At 34.7% G+C, this 22,500-nt stretch overlaps 1 protein-coding gene across 10 annotated transcripts in view; it reads left to right on the forward strand.

Moving 5' to 3' along the window:
• LOC135116471 (protein phosphatase 1B-like) overlaps nt 1-22,500 on the forward strand; it is a 61,129-nt gene that overhangs the window by 30,821 nt on the left and 7,808 nt on the right. For 5 of the 10 annotated variants that reach the window (XM_063984138.1, XM_063984056.1, XM_063983844.1 and 2 more), the window contains one exon: nt 20,718-22,500. This exon is cut by the window's right edge and continues 7,808 nt beyond it. Coding sequence is in view for 4 of the 10 variants with exons in the window: in XM_063983844.1 (XP_063839914.1) it covers nt 20,718-20,753 (36 nt within the window). In the remaining 6 variants the exon portion in view is untranslated. Of the gene's footprint in view, nt 1-12,097; nt 12,277-12,599; nt 12,682-20,717 lie in introns of all 10 variants that reach the window. The other 5 variants (XR_010276359.1, XR_010276365.1, XR_010261082.1 and 2 more) reach the window with 2 other exon arrangements.

The raw sequence follows: 22,500 nt of genomic DNA on the forward strand, positions 1-22,500 counted from the left end.
CAAAATCCATCTTCAAAATCAGATCATTGCCTTTTGACCCAAAGGTATTGATGCCCTTAGTTAAAGATGCACATTTTTTTTCAAGTAATACTAAGTTTTTTCTAATGATTATATTGACATATACTTTCTCTGTTGATGATGAGTATGGCACAAGCTTCCAACCTGTATATGTGACCTTTGATATAAAGCATATCAAGTATTCCTTGAAGAAGTACATTTTCAGGCAAGTGATGAACTTGTATATTTTTGTTGGCTCACTGTATATTGTACTTGTAATAAAATAGGTCAAGAATATTATTATAATTGCGTGATTTTTATGCATATCTATGCACATCAATAATTGTGCTTAATACAGTATTGATGAATGCTTTTATTTCAAGAATGAGTAATGTTTAAGAGTATCTCTACATTTTGTACAGTGGTGATAATTGGATGGTAAATGATCACATGGATAGATTTAACAGTTTAGTGCAATACTGGGTGCTTGAAACACTCAGTGGTAATCCAGTATGTTTTAAACCAATGCCTACATGCCTTAGTGCAATACTGGGTGCTTGAAACACTTAGTGGTAATCCAGTATGTTTTAAACCAATGCCTACATGCCTTGTTCTATCCAGAGTTACAAAGTATCTTTTTATGTTCATCATTCTGTCTTGCAGTTCCTATGAGGATCATACACTTAATAGCAATGTTTGACACCTTAGTAATTTCTATATTACATGTATGAAACAGACTTGAGACATGGAATATTGTTCTACCAGTTTTATTGCAGGCTTGATCTTTTATTCAACAATTGTGAATACATCAATATGGTCTGTAACTCCAAGGTTCTCTGCTAGATAAGTTATTTACTAGGTGACAGACCCAACCCCTCTTGTCTTTGCACTAATACACTCTTTAAGGGAAGCTGTAAGTATAGTGCTGACTCACTTGGTAAGGGACTCAGGTTATCTGTTAGATGGGTAACTGCTGGCAACATGTAATATTACAACAGTTTTGGAGGCAATTTCAAGCTTAAGATGACCCCCTTTATATTGGTTATCAGGAATCGTAAAAGCTTTTGTCTTGGACTGCTTCAATGAAAGTATCCTTAGATTGAGGTAGTGTCTGATATGGAATTTTTACCAAAGCTGATAATCCTCTTAAGTAGTCACTGCACCAGTTATTGGTGACATGAATTTTAGTTTTCAGCTGAGATACTCATCTACTCTTTCCTGCCAGTTTTCCTTTAAGTGATCAGCTGTTTGTCCAAGAAAAGGTTTAGGAAATTGTTTCCATTTTTTCATATATATATATATATATATATATATATATATATATATATATATATATATATATATATATATATATATATATATATATATATATAAAATTCATTTATTTATTTTTTAAGCTCATTATTTATCTTTTAAGGCACCATGAGAGTTCCATAGTTAAGTATGTGCCTGCTAGATCTTTTAAGTAATGCATGCAGGTTTTTTCTTGTTAGTGACATAAATGTAATGTGGGCCTCCATGACCAAAGGTACCTAAGTGCTGCTGTGGCTAGCATGATATTTTTTTATTGGATAACATTATTTTTTCCCTTCCTTTACCACATGGTGAATGAGATGTGTCCCTGTAGGCACCAGAAGTAAGATTCAAGTAGTTAAACATTGCCATGTCTTAATTAACTATGAGATTTGAACTCAGTGACCAAAGGGACAGACATCCCATCCTGTGGCGAGGTGACCAGTGTCTTCAGCATACACATTGGTGCATATGACTTTATCATGTTTAGTACTTGTTATTATTATTACTATTATTATTATTATTATTATTATTATTATTATTATTATTATTATTATTATTATTATTATTATTATTTTTATGAAAGGTCCTAAAGAACAATTATTAATTTTTAAGCTTTATTGCATGTGTCTGGATAATAATGCACTCCAATGTAGATATTTTGTTGCAGAAAATGCACTCCATAAAAGTAAAAAAAAAAAATAATGGAACTGTCTCACCTGTAAAAGTTTGTGATTGAATTCTTCTCAAAATTTTATGAAAAACTTAAGTGGCTATTGTTCAAATTCAATTTAAGATCAACAATGATTTGCATTTTCTGCCTCTGTGCCCCCCCCACCCCCCTTTTTTTCTCTCTCTCCTCCAATATATCTTGCCAGAAGTTAGTTACATCAATTTTATGAAATTATGATCACATTTTTTTGGCACTTTTTTTCCACTAAAGTTTCTTTTGATCGTGGAGGCCCTATTATACTTATATTTGTTCATTAACACTACACTACAAATCAGTTCAGAATCCAGGAATTTATACATGGACTAAGAAATTCCAGTTTATTATGTTTATTTTTAGATAAAAAATATCTGGGTCTTATTGCAATTATTATGCTAATATGATTCTAAGAAAAATTGAATTGGGCTTTGACATCACTCCTCACTTAACACCCCTGAAAAATATATAAATGGATTAGCACAACATAATGAATGTATATTTTGGCAACAAGACTGTTTTAAGAATTAGGTTTCAGGAGAGCTATTCACTTGCAGACAAACATTTTCATTGTAGAGATAATCTACAACTGAGTAATGGTAAACACATGTCATCAATTATGTACCACAAGTTATTTGGAAGGGAGGATGTAAAATTTCAAAAAGTCCAGAAACTTAATCATAACAGGAGTTTAAAAAACCCACCACTTAATGTAATCACATCCTCTTTGCCAATGTTGAGAAGGCTGTGACAAACTTTAAAGATAAGAATGTAGGAGGTGTATGTGACTTTGGGAAGGAATTACTGAAATCTGAAGACAGTGCCATAATTTACAGGCTGCATGCAGCCATAAATTCTGTGACTTGAAGGGCTGGGTCATCCCTGTCTAGAATGAGAAATTTGATTGGCAGGACTGTAATATCTCACTTGTTGTTAATCAGCTCAGTATACTGAGTAGAATGTTTACCCAACCACTTGCTGCTCATGGAAGTTCATGGTCACTTGCTGAATTGTTTGAAGTCGGTAACCATACTGATGGAATATTTTTTTGAGCTTCATCTGAATATGTGCTGGTGTAAAGGTGTATATTTCAGTACTCTTTAGATATTATTATTAAAATAAGTTTGTACTCAGAGAGAGAGAGAGAGAGAGAGAGGAGAGAGAGAGAGAGAGAGAGAGAGAGAGAGAGAATTGGTGTATTGGTGAAAGGGAGCAGTTTATGATGGAGCATTAAAAAGTGTGTGATGTAGGTTTCTAAAGATTTGGAAAACTTTTACTGTAAAGCACTGTGAACAGACATAAGAGTAAATGAGCTAACAAGAACACCAGTATGCAGTTAAAATAAATGCTCACCATTAACTTTTAACTCTAAGGTGACATATTGGTTCATCATATCTAAGGTAGGTTTATGTGTAATTTTTATTATATACTTAACTTTAGTGAAACCAGAACAGCTAGAATCTAAGGTATGCCATTTTCCATTTTGCACTAATGCTAGTAGTTTTTTTTCTCTCTCTCTCTCTCTCTCTCTCTCTCTCCTCTCTCTCTCTCTCTCTCTCTCTCTCTCTCTCTCTCTCTCTCTCTCTCTCTCCTCTCTCTCTCTCTCTCTCTCTCTCTCTCTCTCTCTCTCTCTCTCTCCCCCATAGAAACAGGCAACCACCTGCAAACTTGCTTGGCTTACACACACACACACATACACACACTGCCAGTTGTATAGCTCATCACTGAGTGAGTGAGATGTGATTTCTTTAGCAAGAATAGTTGGAGAGATAATGAGTAGTTTCCCGAGTATTTTGGAAGGAATCACATAAATTACCTTTGTAAGAAACAGGAAAAGGCTCAGCAATCTCATAACTTGAAGTAAAACATAAATAACTAAATACCCTCATATTGAGAGTAAAAGTTCTCTCTCTCTCTCTCTCTCTCTCTCTCTCTCTCTCTCTCTCTCTCTCTCTCTCTCTCTCTCTCTCTCTCTCTCTCTCTCTCTCTCAAAACTGTGGTTTCCAAATTGATTTGTGGAACCTTAGTGTTCAGTGAAAGGCTGCCAAGGGTTCTGAGTAAAAGCATGAATCGAATATTTGTCTTGCTTAAATGTTTAATTATTTACAGGTAAATTGTAATGATGGATAGAAGTTTTGTGCTTTCTCATTTTGGCTCTCAAGAAATCAAATTTTAAAATGTTAATGAAAGGAACTAAATAATTGTATGTGTATATATATATATATATATATATATATATATATATATATATATATATATATATATATATATATATATATATATATATATATATATTAAGGGTGCATATGGGCAGGAGTCTTTCTCTAATACATATTGAATGTGATAGCTAGTTGAGCATTTATTATTTTTCTTAAGATATTTTCCTTATATCTTATGATTGTCTTATATTCTTTTTTAATTGGCTGTATGACTTCGCCGAAGCTAGTCATTTTCGCTAGATCGCGATTTCGGGTCCTTGACCCTTCTTCAGTAGCGAAGGTCTATCTGTGTTGAGGGTGTCGGAGAGAATGGCTCAAGCTGATTGCAGGGGTGTATTTATACCGGTAGGCTTGTCACCCCGCTGCGCGTCCTGGTCTCTGATTGGCTGACGGCTGTCACGGACTGTGCTGGGCTGCTATCCAAGCTGGGTCTTCGGTCTCTGATTGGCTGACGGCTGTCGCGGGCTGTGCTGGGCTGCTATCCCAAGCTGGGTCTTCGCGCGAAGACCCAGCTTGGATAGCAGCCCAGCACAGTCCGCGACAGCCGTCAGCCAATCAGAGACCAGGACGAGCAAGCTGGGTCTTCGCGCGAAGACCCAGCTTGGATAGCAGCCCAGCACAGCCCGCGACAGCCGTCAGCCAATCAGAGACCAGGACGCGCAGCGGGGTGACAAGCCTACCGGTATAAATACACCCCCGCAATCAGCTTGAGCCATTCTCTCCGACACCCTCAACACGGATAGACCTTCGCTACTGAAGAAGGGTCAAGGACCCGAAATCGCGATCTAGCGAAAATGACTAGCTTCGGTGAAGTCATACAGCCAATTAAAAAAGAATATAAGACAATCATAAGATATAAGGAAAATATCTTAAGAAAAATAATAAATGCTCAACTAGCTATCACATTCAATGAGATATATATATATATATATATATATATATATATATATATATATATATATATATATATATATATATATATATATATATATATATATATATATATATATATATATATGTGTGTGTGTGTGTGTGTGTGTGTGTGTGTGTGTGTGTGTGTGTGTGTGATATACAGTCAGTCCACCTCTAATGTGATTTTTATCTAATGCTATCTAAAAATGCAGAAAATTCTTTTCACAGAAATGGTGCTGCCAAATACAATATCCTCCCAAATTTCATAGTATCTGAGTTTTGCGATCCTTGAGTTTTGTGCTGAATCCTAAATATTTACCATCCTGACTTTAATGCATTATCTCCTTGAGTTTTGCACTTTCATCATATATAGGTCACTTCTTCGTGCTATTGACATCACAGATAGTAAAGATAAATACATACACACTATATATTGTGTACATATTTGTGTGCAGCTCACATACCTAAACACATTATTTATGTGGATAAAGCACTTGTTTGCACAACACTACTAATAGTTTTGCTGGCTCCCTTGAAAGAGAGGGGGAGAGGAAGGCTGGTGTCTCACTGCACAGCAACATGCACATTGCGGCACTTCTGCACTGCTGCATTACAATGGATGTAAGGACAAAAACACATTCACAGTTCTAGGTGTGGCAGGGCTACACTGCCACACTTGTGTATCATGCTGGATGTGAGGACAAAACACTCACAGTTCTAGATATGGTGACGCTACAGCTTCACACCACTGCATCATGCTAGACATGAAGACAAAATACACACTCAGTTCTGCATGTGGAACTGCTACACATCCACACTGCTGCATCATGCTGGATGTAGAGACAAAACATACACACTCAGACAGTTCTAGATGTGATAGTGCTGCACAGTTGTATTACAACATGTGAAGACAAAATCAAAACTACAGTGGAACCTCAGTTCTAGAACTTAATTCATTCCAGAATACTGTTCAAAATCCAAAATGTTCGAAAGCCAAAACTATTTTCCCAATAGGTATCAATGTAAAATGGACAGCAGTCTACCCTGTCGGAGCAGCTTGTGACATGCTCTCACAGCCAAGTTGGCTGCTTCACAACATCAGCTCACAAATTATTTATTCGGAAAGGATGTATTGAATGAACTTAGTGACACAAAACTCATCAGAAGATACTGTTAAGACCATGTAGGTATTCTTTTTGTTACTGATCTAGCAAGGGAAGCCTTACAGAGGGACACCGTAGCAATCCACTTACTGCAAAAATGGAGGTGATCATAGCATTTAGACATCTTGCTGCTGGGAAAAGCTACTGGAAAAATGCCATTGTGTAGTAGTGATGGCATTGTGGGTCATTGAGAGAGAGACAGGTGACTTGGGATAACTCCTGAATGCTGAAAATTGTTTGTTTATATCAAGGCTTTTCAACAGGATCACATTTCCCTTATTTCAAAGATTGAATTGCTGTCTTGCACTCTTTCTCTCTTCTCCAAATATATAAAAGTGAAGTAGATATTTATAGAACCTATAAATTGATAATAAATGGCAGCTTTTGCTATGTCTTTTAATATCTGAAATCTAGGAACTTTGTTCTAGAACTGAATTATAATACCACAAAGCAAAAATGAGCTCAAAATTGTTCAAAAAGAGATTTTGTTCGAAAGCAGAGGCATTCGGTAACCAAGGTTCTACTTTATTTTCTCCATATGGATCAATGTAAAATGGATTAATCCATTCCCAGACACCTGTCCACCCTGTCTTAGCAGCTTACGATCCTCCCACTGCCAAGATGACTGCTTTACAACATATTCAGCTCAGAAATTGTTTATCCAGAAAGGATGTGTTGAATGAACTTAGTGATATGGAACTTATCAGAAGATATTGTTTAGGTATTCTCTGTCACATGTGTTGGTATTCTCTGTCACATTATAGTGAGGGAAGGCTTACAGAGTGACACAGTGAAGAGCAACCCAAAATGAAGATGATCATAATACTTAGACATCTTACTGCTGGGAAAAGTTACTGGAAAAATGCAGTTGTGCAGTAGTGATGGCATTGTGGGTCGTCAAGAGAGCCACATGTGGCTTGGGATTACTCCTGAGTAATGAAAACTGCTTGTTTACATTGAGGCTCTTCAACAGGATCACATTTATCTTATTTCAAAGACTGAATTAGTGTCTTACTGTGTCTCTCCTCCAAATACATAAAACAAAGGAAATATATATAGCAATTATAAATTAATAATAAATGGTAATTTTTACTTTGTCCTTTAGTATATGAAATCAAGTAACTTTGAAAACCAATTTGTTAAAAAGGGAGGCTTTCAGTAATCGAGGTTCCACTGTATGTTTATATCTATCAATCTAGCCATCTATCTATCTATCAATCTATCTCTATATATATATATATATATATATATATATATATATATATATATATATATATATATATATATATATATATATATATATATATATATATATATATATATATATATAAAATTCTTCGCAATGATGTTTTCCATGCCCTTGCTGGCATGGAAGGCTTATGGACCTGATGGGGTCCCTCCTATTGTTCTCCAAAACTGTGCCTCCATGCTTTCACCTTGCCTAGTCAAACTCTTTCAGTTCTGTCTGTCAACACCTACCTTTCCTTCTAGCTGAAAGTTTGCCTACATTCAGCCTGTTCCTAAAAGGGGTGACCGTTCTAATCCCTCAAACTACCGTCCTATTGCTTTAATTTCTTGCCTATCTAAAGTTTTTGAATCTATCCTCAGCAGGAAGATTCTTAAACACCTATCACTTCACAACCTTCTATCTGATCGCCAGTATGGGTTCCGTCAAGGCTGCTCTACTGGTGATCTTCTGGCTTTCCTTACTGAGCCTTGGTCATCCTCTTTTAGAGATTTTGGTGAAACTTTTGCTGTTGCCTTGGACAAATCAAAAGCTTTTGATAGAGTCTGGCACAAAGTTTTGATTTCCAAACTACCCTCCTATGGCTTCTATCCTTCTCTCTGTAACCTCATCTCATGTTTCCTGTCTGACCATTCTATTGCTGCTGTGGTAGATGGTCATTGTTCTTCTCCTAAATCTATTAACAGTGGTGTTCCTCAGGGTTCTGTCCTGTAATCCACTCTCTTATTATTCATTAATGATCTTCTAAACCAAACTTCTTGTCCTATCCATTCCTACGCTGATGATACCACCCTGCACTTTTCCACGTCTTTTCATAGACGTCTAACCCTTCAGGATGTAAACTTTTCACACAGGGAACCCACAGAATGCTTGACTTCTGATCTTTCTAAAATTTCTGATTGGGGCAGAGCAAACTTGGTATTGTTCAATGCCTCAAAAACTCAATTCCTCCATCTAACAACTCGACACAACCTTCCAGACAACTATCCCCTCTTCTTCAATGACACTCAACTGTCCCCCTCTTCTACACTGAACATCCTCGGTCTGTCCTTTACTTATAATCTGAACTGGAAACTTCACATCTCATCTCTAGCTAAAACAGCTTCTATGAAATTAGGCATTCTGAGACTTCTCCACCAGTTTTTCTCACCCCCCCCAGCTGCTAACTCTGTACAAGGGCCATATCCGTCCATGTATGGAGTATGCTTCACATGTCTGGGGGGGTTCCACTCATACTGCTTTTCTAGACGGGGTGGAATCAAAAGCTTTTTGTCTCATCAACTCCTCTCCTCTAACTGACTGTCTTCAGCCTCTCTCTCACCGCCGTAATGTTGCATCTCTAGTTGTCTTCTACCGCTATTTTCATGCTAACTGCATGCCTCACCTCCTCCTGCAGCCTCGCTGCACAAGACTTTCTTCCTTCTCTCACCCCTATTCTGGCCACCTCTCTAATGCAAGAGTTAACCAGTATTCACAATCATTCATCCTTTTCTCTGGTAAACTCTGGAACTCCCTGCCTGCTTCTGTATTTCCACCTTCCTATGACTTGAATTCCTTTAAGAGGGAGGTTTCAATACACTTATCCATCAATTTTTGACTACTGCTCTGACCCTTTTATGGGACTGGCATTGCTGTGGGCTTTTTTTTTTTCTTTCTCCCTTGGCCAGTATCCCTCCTACATAAAAAAAGTATATATATATATATATATATATATATATATATATATATATATATATATATATATATATATATATATATATATATATATATATATATATTAGTGTGTGTGTGTGTCTGTGTTTACCTAGTTGTGACATTCAGGAAAGGAACTTTATTTATGTCCTGTATCCATATAATGAGTTTCCAGCTTTTCCTAAAAGTCATGAATTTTTACATGGAACACTCCCATTTTAATTATTACTGGTTGCTATGCTTCTGTGAGGAAAACTTTGTTTCAATGGCTTCCCTGCAAGTGATCCTTTTCAACTTTCTTTCTATGTCCCCTTTTATCTATTTTGTCTCACATGCAGGTCCTCTCTTATGTAGTTGTTTCACTCCCCTCATCACTTGGAACAATGAATTGAGGGTTCTTCTCTCCTTTCTCATTTCTAAGGTTTGAAGCTGCAGTTTAGACATGAGATAGGTCTCAGAAATTAGGTAACATTTTGTTTGCTGCTGTCTATACCATTTCAAATTTCCTTATACTCTTTATCTTATGTGATCTATAACTGCATACTTGAGTCATGGATGTATCATTGTAACTGTTATTCATCATCTCTTCATAAATACCTTCATTTATGTTCCTTAACAGCTTGAGAGTTTTCCTCTTATTTTGTTGGTATGATTCTCTAATGATAAGTATTTCAAGAATATTATTCTTAGGTCATTTTCCTCTGTTAATTATGATTTTTTGTCCTATCTTGCATTTTATTTATTTATTTATTTATTTATTTTCATTTTTATTTATTATTATTGTTCATTTTTTTAGCTTTATGCTCATATATTTACAGACACCTTATTTAACATTTAATAAAAAAAAGTAAAAAGATTAATATTATCATGTGAGCTCTTGTTCCACCTTCTCTACTCAGTATGACCACCTTGACTGCCAGTGTTGTGTCATCACTACTCTTTCTACCCATTTGCCTTTCTACCCATTTGCCATATCATCACTACTGCAGAAAATGAACATGTTAATATAGTAGCTATAGTGCATTTTGACAAACATACAAGGTATCTGGGGATATTTTCTTAGGGACCATGGTGAAAATATGATGACAATGTTAACATGAATGTAAAAGCAAGGGAGAGGAAAAGATGAGCAGTAGTAGGAAATGTACACAGTAAATGAACAGTAGGAAACCTGCATAGTTGGTCACCAAAATTGCTCTAATTTGACAACACTGCCAGGCAGCAGAGGAAATGTGGGTTGATATGACAGGTGTGTGTGTGTGTGTGTGTGTGTGTTTGTTGGAATTAATGGCAAACCTTGAAAAATTTAATCCTCACATTTCTCTTTTGGCACTAATCTGCAAACAATGAAATCCATGATTGTGAACCTGCAAATGTAGCTGGTTGCCTGTACTTGCATGGAAAATCAGAGAACAATGAATTTGATATCCAGTGTACAAGTAACACTGTCCTTAAGTTATTTTGATATGTGTAGATTTATCGTGGTGCCATCATAATCATTGGGGATCTGTTGTGACATAATCATGCCACAATGCCATTGAGATCTATTATGGAGATGTGGTGTTGCAGAATGTGTTTTATGCATGTACTTGAACAACTGTGGGCTCTGGCAACTGTCTTCATTTTTATATCTCCTGCCTTGCTGAGAGGGGGCTTTGGGCATCACTCATGATGCTGTCATGACACTTTAATGACATCATTATGTGTCTGTTATGACTTTATCATGCTCATTGCAATTTTGTTACAATGAAAAAAAAAAAAAAACATTAAAATTAAAAATTCTGCCAGTTGTGACTTTGAGCTTTCATGATTCATGATGATCATATTACTGCTATGATACATGCTGAATGCTGTTTTATCAGTGTAATTCAGCTGTCGTAACAAATGATTGTGACCAAATATCAACTTCAGCAGTAATAACATGACTAGTAGTGCTATCATGATTATTATTGTGATTGTGAGACTAGTACTTTAACTTACACTTACTAAAATCACAAGTCAGTGGGAATTTAAGTGACCTACAAGTTTCTGTTGTATTTTGGATTTATTATATTTTATTTCTCTCTCTCTCTCTCTCTCTCTCTCTCTCTCTCTCTCTCTCTCTCTCTCTCTCTCTCTCTCTCTCTCTCTCTCTCTCTCTCTCTCTCTCTCTCTCTCCCAATTGTGCAAATTTTATGACAAGGAGTGATATTAGTTAAATTATGATGTTACTTGTTAAAAAAAAACAAGAAAGAGTATTGCTTTTATGGAGTTGAAAAAGGCTCCCACATCATTACATATGAAGTAGTTAAACACTGTGATAACTCCAATAGTGCAATAGTTGTAGATTGTATGGGTAAGCTCAGGATGCTAGGGGTAGTAGTTACCTACATTGATTGAGCTTTAAATAAGATAAGCTGAAGTACTAATATATAAGCATATACAACTTCTACAAAAATAATATGTAAAGTATATTTCCAGAGATTGGACATTGACTGTATTTGAAAGGGCTACATATATTCTCAAATTGAAGTCATGTGTGCAACAATTGAAAAGTATATTATGTTAAGTGAGGAATAGTTTTAAACAACCCACTTTGAATACTTAAATTTTTATTTTTGTGAATGATGTTTTTCTTAGTAGTATATGTCCCAGTTCATTTGATTAAATGGAAAGTGTTCTTAAAATTCCATTAACAAATAGTCCTGGATCCTTGACACACACACACACACACACACACACACACACACACACACACACACACACACACACACACACACACACACACACACACACACACACACATACACACACACACACACACACACACATTTTGGAACAAATGTTGTGGGCTGATATCACTTCTGTGGGTACACATTGCCTTGTTCAGGATAACATGGAAGAAGTTGAGGATTATGGTGGACTGGTTGGTAATTTGATGTTCCTCCCAAGTACATCCATGCAAGACAAGCTAGCCTCCATTTTGGAAATCTCCCGATCCCGTGATGACTCATCTTAAGAAAGTTGGTGATGATGCAGGGTTGCTCAGGGTTAGGTTGGGGGTACAAGGTAAGATCAGTGTTTTTAAAAGTTCATGTTTTTGTGAATGGCATGAGTAATTTTGATAAATGTAGTGCTGTTTTTTTTGAGAAGGATTCCATGCTAACTTAAAAAGAATATATGTTCTTATATAAATAATATAAGGACATCAGTACATATGTGTCACTCTTTGACACATAATGGCCAATGCCAAAGCTGTGAATTAATATTGCTTCTAGAAGAACCAAGTGGCTGGACTGTAATCAGGGTTACCCAGCCTTCCACATTGAATTAAGCAGGGGCTGATTTCATGTGATTTTTCAACAGTGAATGTCAAAGCTTTTGCTTTACAGCAGGAGCCAGGGATATGTTGGCTTAAGAAAACCAATAGGAGGTTTCTGCTAATGAAGTGATTTTGAACAGCCAGTATGGAAAGTGAGTAACAAGCAAAGAAATAATCTTGCATAATTTTGATTTAATAGTAAATGTTTGATGATGTTTAATGACAAGAGAAATACATATACCATTACATAATTGATTATTCAAAATTACAATTTTTGAGCTTGGTCTTCACCTTCCTTCATTGGCCTATATGTGTGTGTGTGTGCGTGTGTGTGTACATAATATGTACATAATACAGTTTGATGGAACCAATAAACATTTCAATTCATGCTGCAGTTTATGATGCTTTTTTTTTTTTTTTTTTTTTTTTTTTTTTTTTTTTTTTTTTTTTTTTTTTTTTTAACATGTCTCCTAGAAAATCTATTTTCAAGGGACATTGTTTGGAATTTTAGTAATGTAAAATACATTAAAAAAAAATTAAGAAAAGCATTAAAGGCCATAATGCATGATTATTTTGCCACAAAGGTGATGGATATACTGTTTGCATAAGGCAAGCATTATCATGTAACTGTCTCAGAATGCAATTATGATTTTTACTCGCAAGTAATTTTCTCTCACCATTTTTTATGTTAGAATTTCATTAGTTATGTAGACAAATTAAGGTTGGTCACATTATGTATTTAAAGGCACTGCTATATTAAGACTGGATACATTGCTTTTGGGTCAATGTTGCTTCATATTATGAATGGTGAATTGCACTTCCCTCTCACAAGATTAGGCTTGTTGCAATTTACACATTATTCTGTTTTATTTATTTATTTATTTTTATTTATTTTTATTTTTTCATCATAGGTATAATTTTTTGTTTTTCTGATCGGTATATAAGTTCAACAAGATCTCACACATCAGACATAAACATGATATCATCTGCACCCTCATCTGTCATTTATTTTCTTAATCTTTGCAACATTCTCTCTAATTTCCTGCTAAGGTGTTATTGCATAGGAAATACTTGTGGCATCCCAATATCTAAGGTAGAAGCCATTCAGGTAGTGAATGTGACATGGAAAGGTAACAGCACCATCCTACTCTCCCCTTTCTGGTTGTGTCTGCTCAAAATATGATACAATCATTATCACCACTATCATATATATATATATATATATATATATATATATATATATATATATATATATATATATATATATATATATATATATATATATATATATATATATATATATATATATATATATATATATATATTCTTTCCTTGAATGACAGGTTGTCTTTACTTCTGTTCATGCTACCTACATTGTTACAGTACTTATGACATTATCTCATTTGCTTCTCCCAATATTTAAGAGATTGAAAGTAAAGAAATTCTTCCCCATGCTCCTGGTTCAGTTTGCACTTGCAGTAAGTGTGGGGGTGGGTTCAAGCCTCAAGAGTAGTGATAATCACATCTCAAAATTTGGAGCACAGCAAGTCCCTGGTGTTTGAAATGCAATACATAACGCTTACATAGCATGGAGTTAGATACATTATAAAGATAGTTTACATCTAGTTTAGTTCTCAAACATTAGACCTCACTATTTGCTTAACTGTCGCATTATTTTTTTATTATTATAATAATTATTATTATTATTTTATTTATTTATTTTTATTTATTTATTTATTTATTTATTTATTTATTTATTTATTTATTTATTTTCTTTTACTGTCTATTTATATTTACTGCACTTTTGAACTTGATGCCTGCCTCCTTCCTGCAATTATACTTATCTCTTGTTTTCTTTGTTATTGGAATACTTCATATCTCTCTCTCTCTCTCTCTCTCTCTCTCTCTCTCTCTCTCTCTCTCTCTCTCTCTCTCTCTCTCTCTCTCTCTCTCTCTCTCTCTCTCTCTCTCTCTCTCTCTCTCTCTCTCTCTCTCTCTCTCTCTCCTATAACTACTTTAACATTATTCCTTTTGTATCTAATGTATTGTCAGTTTGTAAGGAAGTAGTACTTGCATGTGTACTTTGAAGTTCATTTGAAGATTTTATGAAGTTTGATGTTATTTTCAGTCAAGGAGCAAAATATATCTTGTTACTCATCTACTACAATTATATCTTAACTTACCCTATTCTAAATACTACAGTACATGACTTTATTGAATTTAGAAATTGTCTGACATATTGAATGGGATGTGTAAAGTTATATTTATAGTTCATCCATGTACTGTAATGCTTCCATAACCTGGCATATAATAGGGGTTCGGCCTTTGCCAAAATAATGTCTTAGATTAAATAACCTTAAAACCCTTGGAAATCCCTCTTGGAGACTCTTCATTGGTCTTCATTAAATCTCCTTCCTTTCCTTAGAGTCTAGAGCCTCCCATTGCACCTTACTCTGAGAACATGATACTTAGAAGGGCTGTTGGTTTCGGTTCTGATCGAAGATTAAAAGTTTTTAGTCTTTACATCATCATCTCTATGATGCAGTTTGTGATGCAGTTTGTGATCCAATCTCTCATTTCTCACAAATATCACTTATTCTTCCTTGTATTCTCTCTCTCTCTCTCTCTCTCTCTCTCTCTCTCTCTCTCTCTCTCTCTCTCTCTCTCTCTCTCTCTCTCTCTCTCTCTCTCTCTCTCTCTCTCTCTCTCTCTCTCTCTCTCTCTCTCTCTCTCTCCCCACAAAAATCTATATAGTATTCCTTTTGTTGTTTTAGTGTTACTGTTGTCAAACAGGAGTTCATCAGTAATCCAATCTTCATTTCCTATATATGGTCTTTGTAATTTATGCATTTGTTTCCTCTGGTCTTCAACTTTTTTTGTATCCTTGTTATTAGTTAATTCCCTTTCTCTTGAATAGACTGATAATAAGGATAAGGGAAGTGATGAAGACCAGAGGAGACAAGTGAATGAATTAGGAAGAATATAAAAAAATGGAGATTGGTTTACTGGTGAGCTTTTTTTTCCTACAGTAACACTGAAACAACAAAAGAAATACTTTGCAGTTTTTGGAAGAAAAATAAAAAAAGGCACAAAAAAAATTAAAGTGATGTTTGAGAGATGCAAGAGAGCAGATCAGACCACAAACAGAAATCATAAGCAAAACTGCATCAGGAAAGTGTGATCACAAACAAAATATATGGATATACATACCAACTGTTGAAAATACAAGGGTGTCATTTTTATTTCTAAAAGATATGGTGAATTTAATGTCTCAGTGATTCAACTAAAATTGGAATGTGCCAAAAATTTTGTGATCCTCTCACTAAAAAGAACACAAGAAATTGGAAAGGATACAAAGAACAGCAACTAAGCTTGTGCCTGGGTTGAAAATCTTATAATATAATGAAAACAAAAGAAATGAGAATACCAGTACTTACTTGGAGAAGGAATAGATGGGGGAGACATAGTTACAGTGTACTAGTAGATGACAGACTGGAAGAAATAGATAAAAAAGATATATAATAGTATAAAGACAAGGAGAGATGAAAGGACACAAGAAATGTTGAGAAAAGATGGTTGTGTGAATGATATAATTACTGCTTTCCTCATAGAAATAAAATATTAAGAATTGAGTTGGTGATGATAGAGGTACAGATTTTACACCAGTGAAAGGAAAAAGAGAACAAATGCAGTATACAGTAAGTACAGAGACAAGGTCATACAAGTGTATATCATGCCCTTTGTGCTTCAACTACATAATAAAACACACAGTCAACAGGAAATCTGCCATGATTACTCTATTTCTGTGAATTTTGCCATAAAATTGTTACACAAAAAAATACATGAACCTCATGATTTTCTCAACAAATGGTAGCTTCAGAAAAATTACAAGTACCAGATTTTTGGCTTCTGACACCTATCATAATGGTCAAAATTCTCTCTCTCTCTCTCTCTCTCTCTCTCTCTCTCTCTCTCTCTCTCTCTCTCTCTCTCTCTCTCTCTCTCTCTCTCTCTCTCTCTCTCTCTCTCTCTCCAATGTTTTTCATTGATACTTCCCATGATATTTAGAATACCTCAACATATCTCATAACTCAGAAATATATTTCCATTATTAGTTGACCTTTGATCCTTTTTATGCCAATATGTTTTTAATGCCATGTACAAGCACACCACACTTCAGAAGTTCACAAGGCATGTCCACAAAAATTCACAATAGTGTTTTCACAATAGACTAGCATAGTCTGTGATGGGAAAAGATCACAGTAGGATTGGTAGAGATATTTATGAAGCTATGGATCACTTTATTCTGTGTAAAACCCTTCCATCACAGTAGGAAAATGTCACAATAGCAGAGCATAGGATAATACACAATATTATTGCACATGACTTTAGTCCTGTATGCTGAATTTGATTATAAAAATGTTCAAGTTCCGCATACAGAATACTTGTGTACATGTGCTGTTTCTGCATGCATTTGATTCTATGCATGGCTTCGCTTTTATATGTTTACACCAAATACTTACTTAATAAAGGAAAAAATTATTTGGGTGATAGAAAAGTTTCTACACTCTAGTGAGAATTGATATTATCTCCTTGGACATAATATAAAGAAATCTTATCATCAAACATTAAATCAAAGTTTGGTACATAAGTGAATAACCTGTGTAGGTTTAAACAAGCTGGACAAGAGGGTGTGGTGTGTGATCTTAGCCCTACATGTTTAATGCTATAGAAATCATTTGTCTACAACTCTGTCGCCAAGCAAAGAGATAGGAGAGTTTAGGAGCTTAGTAACATCTGTTGAGTGGCCAGTCATATATATTGCATACAATAAATGGCTTAAAAAACAAAATACAGTAGGATACCTGACAGTGAACATGATTTATTCCAGTGTAGTGTTCATTTTAGGAAATGTGCACAATTGTGACTGAAAAAGCCATGTAAAAAAAAAAATAGAAATGGTTCCAGGGAACCAGAAAATTACATAAAAAGTTCCACAATTAAAAAAATACATCAAAATGAGCACATTTGCATTACTACAGTTGAGATAACACAATAAATATATACCGTAACCTCACAAATTTTTTGCCTATTCCTAAATTCGTACTATCCCGAGTTTCGTGCTGCTTTGACAAGTATTGGTCGCATTTACCTACTGTCGGCATCACGCATATACATACAGTAAATCCTGCCTAAGTCAGAGCCATCTCTCTCTCTCTCTCTCTCTCTCTCTCTCTCTCTCTCTCTCTCTCTCTCTCTCTCTCTCTCTCTCTCTCTCTCTCTCTCTCTCTCTCTCTCTCTCTCTCTCTCTCTCTCTCAAAGTAAGAACAATCCTAATGATTGTTAAATAGAATGACACATTGAAAATGAAAATGGAATTATGTATATGAGAGTGAGAAAGAGTGACATAATGACAAAATGAATAAGGGGGAAAGAGAGTGCAGTATCACTCTCTTGTCCCTTATCTCTGATAGATAAGGAGGAGGGAAGGTGACAGGAAGTGAGTTTTGAGACAAGATGAAAGAAGGGAGAGGAAAGGAAAAAAATGGAGGAACAAACAGACATCAGATAGGTGAGCAGCGGCTCACACAGCTGATGAGTTAGACTTTCAAGTTTTAGTTTGTTATTCCAATTAAATTTTTATTAAAACTTCACTGCTCACACAAATGGCAAGTTCATCTCGCCAGTTTTGGTTTCTTATTCCAATTAAATTTTTATTAAAATTTCAATGCTCGCTTGAGTGGCAATTTCATTATGCCAGTTTTATATTGATTAAATATTTATTAGAATTTCAGTGCTTTGTTGCAGTCGTACTTTATAATGACCATGTATTGTTGTGTACCCTACTGTATTTGGTTGATAAATAAGGTTGCATATTCTTACCACAGCATGGAATGTTGTATTTGATGGCTTATAAATATAGTATACTTAGTCTTATCATTTAAAATTATCAAACAATCCAGTTTGAATGGTGGATTCGGCAGCTTTGTACTGATCAAGTAATGTGGCATCACTGCCCACTTACTAGTATGGCCTTTCACTTTGAACCATAACACATCTTGGGTAAATATAATTCATTAAGAAAGCAACATGATTGTGATTGCCTTGCCATTGTCTTTTACTTTTTGGCCTGTATAAACAATTATTTTTCTTATAGCATATTGGTAATGTTAACTATTTTTTAGTTTTGAAATTATTGTAACAGAAAAATATTATTTATCTGGTACTGAGATATTTGATATTTGCATTTTAACCACTTGACCAATCATATACCTTTATCTTGGGAAATGGCCAGAAATTGTTCACAGGTTTTAAGTAGAAAATAAGTCATCAAATTAAGTATTGCACATTATGGTCAACTACCTCAATTTTTCTGGAATTAACATAAAGGGGATGGGTGGTCACAGGAGCCCAGCATGTCGGTGACCTAATGGTTTAGCTTGAGCTGCTTGATTTTTGTTGACATATCTTGGTTTCTTATCACATTTCCTTCATGTTGGTATGTTGCCTTGGGATCTACTACTCATGCTATTAGATCCTTTTTATTTGAAAGATTTTTCAAAGCTTACAGTGTTCATGAATTATGCTTATTAATCTCTCAGGATCATGCTGCATATGTGCCAACAAGCATTTTTACATATACATAATTTACATGTTGAACATTTGTGTCTCTTATTTAGTTAGGTTTGAGCAAGCAAGTGGAGATGCTTGCTCTTACCTGCCTATTACTTGTGTGACAACAGTAAGCTTAGTTTCATTATTATTTTGGAAAATTCCATGTTTACATAAGTGAGCCTTTGTCACTTGATGGCAGCTCATATAGTGCCACAGTTATTTTACATGAATGTTTGCTTTCTAGATTCTTTCACAGGACTTCATACCCTTTTAGATTCTTTCTCAGGACTTCATACTTGTTCTGCTTCCTTGGAGTCTATAATCTTATTAAAAATGTTATGCATAAAGCAATGATTTGTATTTTTTCTCTACATGGATAAACCTGGCCAATCTGTCCATCCTTATTACTTTTGTTACAATTTATCTCATGTCTCCTTTATTTTTTACATGTTGGACAGTCTCTCAGCAGTATTGCACATTCACTTCACCTTATTTTTTCAATATGTTTTGCTCCCTTGGCTTGTAATGGTCCAAGTTTCACTACCATAGCACATTGCACCTTGTATACATAAAGTGTGCATACTTTATTTATTTATTTATTTATTTATTTATTTATTTATAATGCATGAGAAACCCCTTGTTGTTATTGTTGTGTTGTTGTTGTTGTTGTTGTTCTCGTCGTCATCATTGTTGTTGTTGTTGTTGTTGTTGTTGTTGTTGTTGTTGTTGTTGTTGTTACCCTTACTTCTACCTTTTCTTGTTGAGCAAACTTCTGCTTTATTACTACTTGTCATGTGATCCATGTAACAAAAGTTGTGATTGGGTTCCACCTGTGGCACTATCATTTAGTATCCATTTCACACAAACTGCAGGTAAAATTTGTTACATTTTCAGATTATCTCATGCCAAGGAACATTTTGTGTTTTCAGTCAACATTAAGTGTGAAGTTTCATCTCACACCCATTTTGTACTATGCATGTGGTAAAACATCACTCCTTGACACTTGGACCTTACACTTTTATTGTTTTACTTGAGACAGTGTACAAGGATGGGATGGTTAGATTATTCACAAATTTGGCAGAAGCTAGTTATACTGATGTAGGATGGGTCTTCTCTATACATATACGTACATATTAGGATACTTTTATGTTGGTTGCTGTTCATACTCAAACTACAAAGTTTGAAAGAAACTTTGATCCATACCATTTCATTTCATTGCTTGAAAGTGACAGTTAGTTATATATAATTACCAGAGTTCTGATACATTAACAGATTAAAATATATGTACAAAATATTTGTAATTAACAAGACTGTTGAAGCTGATTACCAAATTGAATTTTTTGTAAATTGTTTGTTTTTGGATCAGTAAATATTTTATGTGAATGATGCTGCCTACTTTAAATGGCTTATATTACTGATTCTGTCTCTGTTTCTGAAGTGTCTTTAATTTTGATATATTTTGTGAAAGAAAGAAGTGCTGTAATATACTGTGATTGGCTACCATCATAACAATTATTACTTTAGTGGACTTAACTTGCTTCCATTGTATAACTCTTTACTTTCTCTTTTACAGGATAATGATGCCTACAGTAGTGATTGTTGCACCTAGGGTCTCCTGATCTTATCACCAGCCACAGCTACCCAGCGATAAAATAAAAAAAAAAATAAATAAAAAATAAATAAAAACTTTTAAAGTGTTGATGTGCTGATGTTACAGTTTATGCAAGTGTGCAGAAGCATTCAACAGACAGGTCAAGTTCAGTGATGAGTTGACCTTGGGTGAAGCCTTAGTGATGCTTTTACTCACCATTGCATGACAATTTTTGGTCATGATACATTAATGTTATTTGTGTTAATGGTGGGGAAGTCTGTGGGAATGTTTCCCTGGGTTCTTAATGATGATAGTTTGTAATCCGGGCTCACTCATGTAGCTTTCTAGCTGTGTAACTTATTTACTTATCTGCCATGAATTTTTGTAAGAAAACCCAGGTACGTATTACCTATGATACATTAGAGAACCCAGTTGTTCATTTGCCAACTACTCCACTGCATGGCTATGTCACGGATCTGAGAGGTGTTATTAGAAGCAGAAAAAATGTGTGTGTAATGCTGTCAGGCCTGAGGCTTCATATATGGTTGATGAGTCACTGACTTGCCCTAAATATTTTTGCAGTCAGATGTGCTAGTTTCATAATGTGATAGTCGTAATGCTTTCCCCTTCCAGACAAAACTTAGTATCACCTGTGAATCACTGAGTGTATAGAGCCAGTCCATTTTGATATATATATATATATATATATATATATATATATATATATATATATATATATATATATATATATATATATATATATATATATACTCATACATATATATATATCACACACACACACACACACACACACACACACACACACACACAGTATATATATATATATATATATATATATATATATATATATATATATATATATATATATATATATATATATATATATATATATAAAGGTCATAGTTAAGACTGAAATCTCGCAATTATTAATCCTTACTGTATGTTTCGGTTTATAAGGTAACTGATCTTGTAAAAAAAAACTATAGATTTTCAAGAAAAGTTTAGTTTTTGAACTATTTTCTCTATATTAGATGCTGTCCTCTCCCTTAATGGTGCACCTGTTCAAGAGAAATGAGGATTCAGCTGAACCTTGTAGGATTGTGAAGGCATAACTGCCCTTTTAATGGAATGAATCCAGTTCCACATGGATGTTCATGGATGGTTTCCCAGGTTATTTAGTACTCTTATAACATACTAACCACACCACCATTATGTATCCATCAAATTTTATTCGAAACTGGCCTCCAGAAAATCTTTATCTCTGCACTTGCCTCTTCTTAAGGGAATATTCCACTTGGAAATTTATGAAAAATTAAAATTTCCCATTATGAAAATATTTCCTCTAATGCTGCCATTAATTAGCTATATTTTTTGCAAGTATAAAGGCTGTATCTCAACTTTTACAAAGTAAAAATTGAGATACAGCCTTTGTATTTTTTGAAACAGTAACCACTACTTTTAAAAAGAATAAATAGATTGATGCATTCCCTCCTTGCTTTGTGGGTTGGTCACATGTGTTGCATTATTTCCATTTTCTGTTCATGCATGTAGTTGACAGTAGGAGAATTCATGTAATTTCAACAATGTTTGTGCTTCAGTATGATAATTTGGGCACTCCTTTTGGAAACTGTACAACCAAGTAGTGTCTGGGCTAGAAGAGAACTTTATCAGTGCTGGCTTAGGTTTTTGAGAGGAAGGATGCATACCACCTCTTGTTCTCATATGATGCCAGTGTTTCTGCATT

Source organism: Scylla paramamosain, chromosome 1 (genome assembly GCF_035594125.1).
Source record: "Scylla paramamosain isolate STU-SP2022 chromosome 1, ASM3559412v1, whole genome shotgun sequence".
Classification (NCBI taxonomy): Eukaryota; Metazoa; Arthropoda; class Malacostraca; order Decapoda; family Portunidae; genus Scylla; species Scylla paramamosain.